The 4,589-nt window shown below is 37.8% G+C and overlaps 1 protein-coding gene across 1 annotated transcript; it reads left to right on the top strand.

Moving 5' to 3' along the window:
• The first annotated feature begins 452 nt into the window (after window positions 1-452).
• On the top strand, window positions 453-3,202 carry LOC117236662 (cyclin-dependent kinase 11A-like). The gene is made up of 3 exons (XM_033499796.1): window positions 453-753; window positions 1,301-1,697; window positions 2,666-3,202. Exons 1-3 carry the CDS (start codon window positions 453-455, stop codon window positions 3,075-3,077), a joined length of 1,110 nt encoding a protein of 369 aa, XP_033355687.1. The 3' UTR covers window positions 3,078-3,202.
• Window positions 3,203-4,589: the final 1,387 nt, after the last annotated feature.

The following is a 4,589-nucleotide window of genomic DNA, read 5'->3' as shown; positions in this document are numbered from 1 at the left end:
ATTATTTTTCTTATAGTCTCCAAGAAGATACAATACATTTCAATTAAAACAATTGAAATGAATATTATTAGAAATGAAAATAAAAGAGCTGCGTGTAAAAAAAAAGGATTTAATTTCTTTCTTCCTCAGAAGTTTCTTTTTATCGATCTCTAGTAGTAAATTTTGCGATAATACAAATTAATCTTTGAATAATAGAATAGATCTAAGATAATTGCCGCACAGTAAAAAGATAAAGAAATTTATTTAATAGAGCAAAACTTGAAATGCAAAAAATGTAATTATTTCCATTCGATAGAGCATTCACTAGTCTTCTAGACTGCTTGTTCTTGTGAGAAAAAGGAATATTTCACACGATATTACAGCTTTCGAACACGTAGAATATTAATAATAATTGTGAATCTCTTTCAGGAAAAAAGCAAAAAGTCCCTGGAGGCGGCAGGTTTCATGGAAGCATGCGGAAATACCAAAATACACGGGAGTCCTCATACGATAGTTCGCCCCATCGCGATAGCTCGCCGTCCATTCAGGACTCAGAGTACACAAAATCCGTGGCAACGTCCGTGGAGAACTTGTCGAGAGAGATGGAGGCCACTAATAGCTCAATAGCCAGCAGCTCTGACAACAGCAGCGTTTCGAATGTCTCCATGGAACCGATTGCTCTCGCGAAGACGATCGATAACACTAGAGCCTTGCTGAAGAAAAAATCTTTCGTTCAGGTCATCAACAATTACATCAAGGCCGGAATAGAGGAAGGTATCGCTTGGATGCTCTCTAATCCCGGTATTTGCTAGAAGCTCGAGGCCTTGTTCGTTGGTATCAATTTTTTTGTCAGGGATACTTTCGAGGAAATAGAAAGACTACTATACACAAATTTTGTACAAGTTTTCTTTTAAGTTTTCTTTAGTTTTGATAGTCATAAAAAATTAACTACATCTCTAAAAATGGAACTTTTTAATATTCTTTATATTTTTTAACTCAGTTTATTCTTTTAATTGTATCTAATATCGCAAGAAGAAATTTTATCAACCTGACGATCACGTAATATAAATTTAGTCATCAAAATATAACGTATAAAACATAAACGAAGATGATTCAAAATTTCCATAAAGCGGGGAAATACGTGAATTTAGATTAGCGACGGATAAATCTAAAGGCACCGAATCAATTTACACGTCTATTATATCAATGTAACTCGATTATAGTTAGTTTTTTAAATCTACAGAATTTCATCATTCATTTCAGATTCTATTAACCTTTATAAAGTTTCTATATCGCGACAAACTTTTTACCTAATCCTTAGGAAAACGGCAAGCGAAGAAGTACATCCGCAAGGCACTTTCCTTCGGCGTGAAATCCGGTTACCTAATTCCTGCTGGTCCACAAGGACAAGTGATACGAGTATCTCCAACGTTGATAGAATCGAAGAAGAGTGACATAGAATCACGGAAAAGACGAAGGAGGGCCAGAAGAGGTGAAGAAGACCCGATAGCCGATGCCCAGAAACGGCGTCGATTGACCCCTCCTTGGGACACGAAGAACATCACACGCCGTGAAACTACACCAAATCCGGAAACTCCGCCTCGAAAAAGAAGGAAGACCTCGAAAAATTCGATTCAGGTGAAGAAGAGTCCCAGGAAGAAAACCATGGAACGTACTCCACGGGAGAGTAGAAAAAGGAGAACTAGGAAAGGAAAAAAGTTAGTGATCTAAACGCTGTTATGTGTTTCTTATGTTATTCTTTGCTTTTTGTGGATTTACAAGAGCTTTGGAAATTAGGGGCAAATATCTTTGGGTATGCTTGCACTTTTTGTGACGGACCATTAGTTAATTTTTATGAGGCCTTTTTTGCTCATTGCTGGTTAATGTTTTCTACTATTAATGATGTTTTGTCAAGTTTGAATAATTGATGAGGGTTTAATTAATCGAATACTAACTAAAATCTTTTTCCAATATTAAAATCGTTAGAATTCTGTTTTAATGGTTAGATTGCTGATTTTTATATATTCTCATATTTTTGTTATTTTCTATATTTTTGCATATTATATATGAATTTTATACAATTATAATATTTGCAACTTCATAATTATATTGTAAATCTACATAATTCTAATTGTATAAACACCCGCAATGTAGTAATGCATCTTTAAACCTTACTATGTTTTTCAGATCACTATCGTACTAATTATATTTTTATATCGTTAAAAAATATCTTGATTTTGAGAAATGTTGTCTTATTTCAGTTTTGTACTAAAGTTTTTCTTAAAATAGCTAATATCTTCCGGTTTGTTGAAACAAAATCGAGATTCGAACATAGAGATTTATAAACTCTAACAATGTTAATATTTCCATGTAATCGTAATTTCTAAATTATCCCTCTAATATTATAATTACTGAAAAGCGATTCATTTTATTTAAAATATTTATTATAGTCTTATTCGTCGATAAAATAGTTCATTACATAACAAGAAAACTACGGACATTCACAAACAAAACGAAAAAGTGATCTAATATTATGGTCTATGGATAGCAAAACAAACAAGTGGGTGTTTACGAACAAAACAGCAAAATATCTATAAATTTCACCTACTATGAGCAAAATGATGCAATGGGTACTTACGAACAAAACGACGAAATGCTTGAAAAATAATTTGATGTTCTGTTTCAGAGATAAGTTAATAATATCAACGCTGTCTAAGAGCCCGAGCAACAAAATCGATGAGACTCAGAAGAAAATAAGAAATACGCGAAACTCGTACAAATACGATGTGGACAAGGGAAAAGAGGATCACAGAAATCGCAGGGCTAAGTCTTCCCGTTCAAAAAAAGGAGATAATGAGAATTCGAAAGAGAATAAACCAGACTCGAGCAACGAGGATGTATACAACGCGGAATTGAGCGAAAACGAAGAAATCAACGAAAGAATGGCGATAGTACGACAGAAATCGACGACTAGTCGAGAGGATGCTTTGCGAAATAGCAGCGGATCATCCGGAAATCCAGGGAAAATCGTCGAAGAAAAGTTGGATGCCTCCTATGAAGAAAATAACGAGAACGATACAATTGAGAATTTGGATTAACTATTTATTGTAGAATTTATTTAGAAAAAAGTGAAGAAAATGTTGTAAAAGATTTCTACACAATTTTGAAATATTAAATTTAAAAGAAGAAGCTTTTTATAGAGATTTATTGGATATCTTTTAACTAGGAGTGTATTATTAGTATGTATACAATTTTAATTCCTTTTGTAATTATATAAATTTCAAATAAAATTAATTTTGAATCGTATATGTAATATCAGCTACTCTGGCGATTTTCTGGTAATTCTAGCGAAACAAGACCATCTCTAGTATGTATTTCTTAGAACTATAGCAGTTTAGTATATGTTTGGAAATGTATAAATTTACCGCAGGACATCGGCGTGATCGTGTAAGATCGTACCATTGTACCATCGTAAGATTGTACCATCTAGTATAATTTTACGTTCATTGAAAATTTCAACAACATTCACCATGAATTTAGAATAAAATATATATATGTCTTAAAATTTGTACTACAGTGCAAGCAACGACAAGCTTTTCATCACAACACGCGTGAAATACGATTCTAGATTTATACTAATTATAAATAACAGATTTTATATTTGAAACTCTTTGTATCGATTGACTGAACTCTCAAAGTCAATAACGAGATTTTCTCTACCATGCAAGTCGGCCATGTAAGTAATAGTGTAATAACATTGAAAGTTGCATAAATAGGAAACTAAATGAGAAACTGTGAAGTATTTGCTTGTCCTGTTAGATATAAAAGATAATGAAGCTGAAATTCTTCTGTGCATAGATCTAATTTAGTTTCATTTTCTGTGGGGAGCACGAGGCGGGTACGGGTTCTCGGGGCGTAGGACCACGCCCTGGGAAACCCCGATAAATCTAATATTCTCCTATAGCCGGGTGGTGGCTGGTCAGCACCTTTGGCACCCGCCAGTTTGCCGATCCGGTGCGGAGAACTTCGAAGAAGTTGGTGGGCCCGGTTGGCGTATCTGCCAAGACCACTCACCTCACCTTCTTGTGGGGCTCCCCGTCACCCTGCACCAGCCTTGACCGGGGTAGGGTGCGAACGAGTGAGTGGCACCAGGATGGAAACCCTTGTTGACGACCTCGGCGACTCTTTATGAATTATTATGGACAATAAAACGAACCAAAAACTCGTTTACGGTGTAGGGGATACTCCAGTACCGGCGCAGCCGCGGGTTGTAAAGCAGGCCCCGCTGCGTCGTCATCGAGTACCTGTGGCCGTCCGAAGGTTGGCCGCCAGACCCCCGGACACGTTCATGCGTCTGGCAAAGGAGACACGCGAACCGGGGGGTCTCGCCGCCAACTGTCGCGGCGGAGGCGCGGGACGACGCTCGCGGCGGGGGGACGCGTCCGTGAGGGATCCGGACTCCGCGTTACTGCCGGCTCCCGATAAAAGGAAGAAAAGGGGAGCGAGGTGCGGGCCGGACACCGACACCGACGCCGAGGCTGCCACTGTGGCCGCCGCCGCCTCTACCATCCGCGGCGGTGCCGACGGCGGCGACGACACGCGGAGTAACG

This window comes from Bombus vosnesenskii, unplaced genomic scaffold, assembly GCF_011952255.1.
Source record: "Bombus vosnesenskii isolate JDL3184/JDL3185 unplaced genomic scaffold, Bvos_JDL3184-5_v1.1 scf7180000013351, whole genome shotgun sequence".
NCBI classification, from domain to species: domain Eukaryota; kingdom Metazoa; phylum Arthropoda; class Insecta; order Hymenoptera; family Apidae; genus Bombus; species Bombus vosnesenskii.
This window is presented reverse-complemented; position numbering and strand designations above follow the sequence as displayed.

Coding starts and splice junctions, on each gene's coding strand:
- LOC117236662 (XM_033499796.1), top strand. CDS start 453: ATGCGGAAATACCAAAATACACGGGAGTCCTCATACGATAGTTCGCCC. Junction 754..1,300: donor CAAGGCCGGAATAGAGGAAG/GTATCGCTTGGA, acceptor CCTAATCCTTAG/GAAAACGGCAAGCGAAGAAG. Junction 1,698..2,665: donor AGAACTAGGAAAGGAAAAAA/GTTAGTGATCTA, acceptor GTTCTGTTTCAG/AGATAAGTTAATAATATCAA.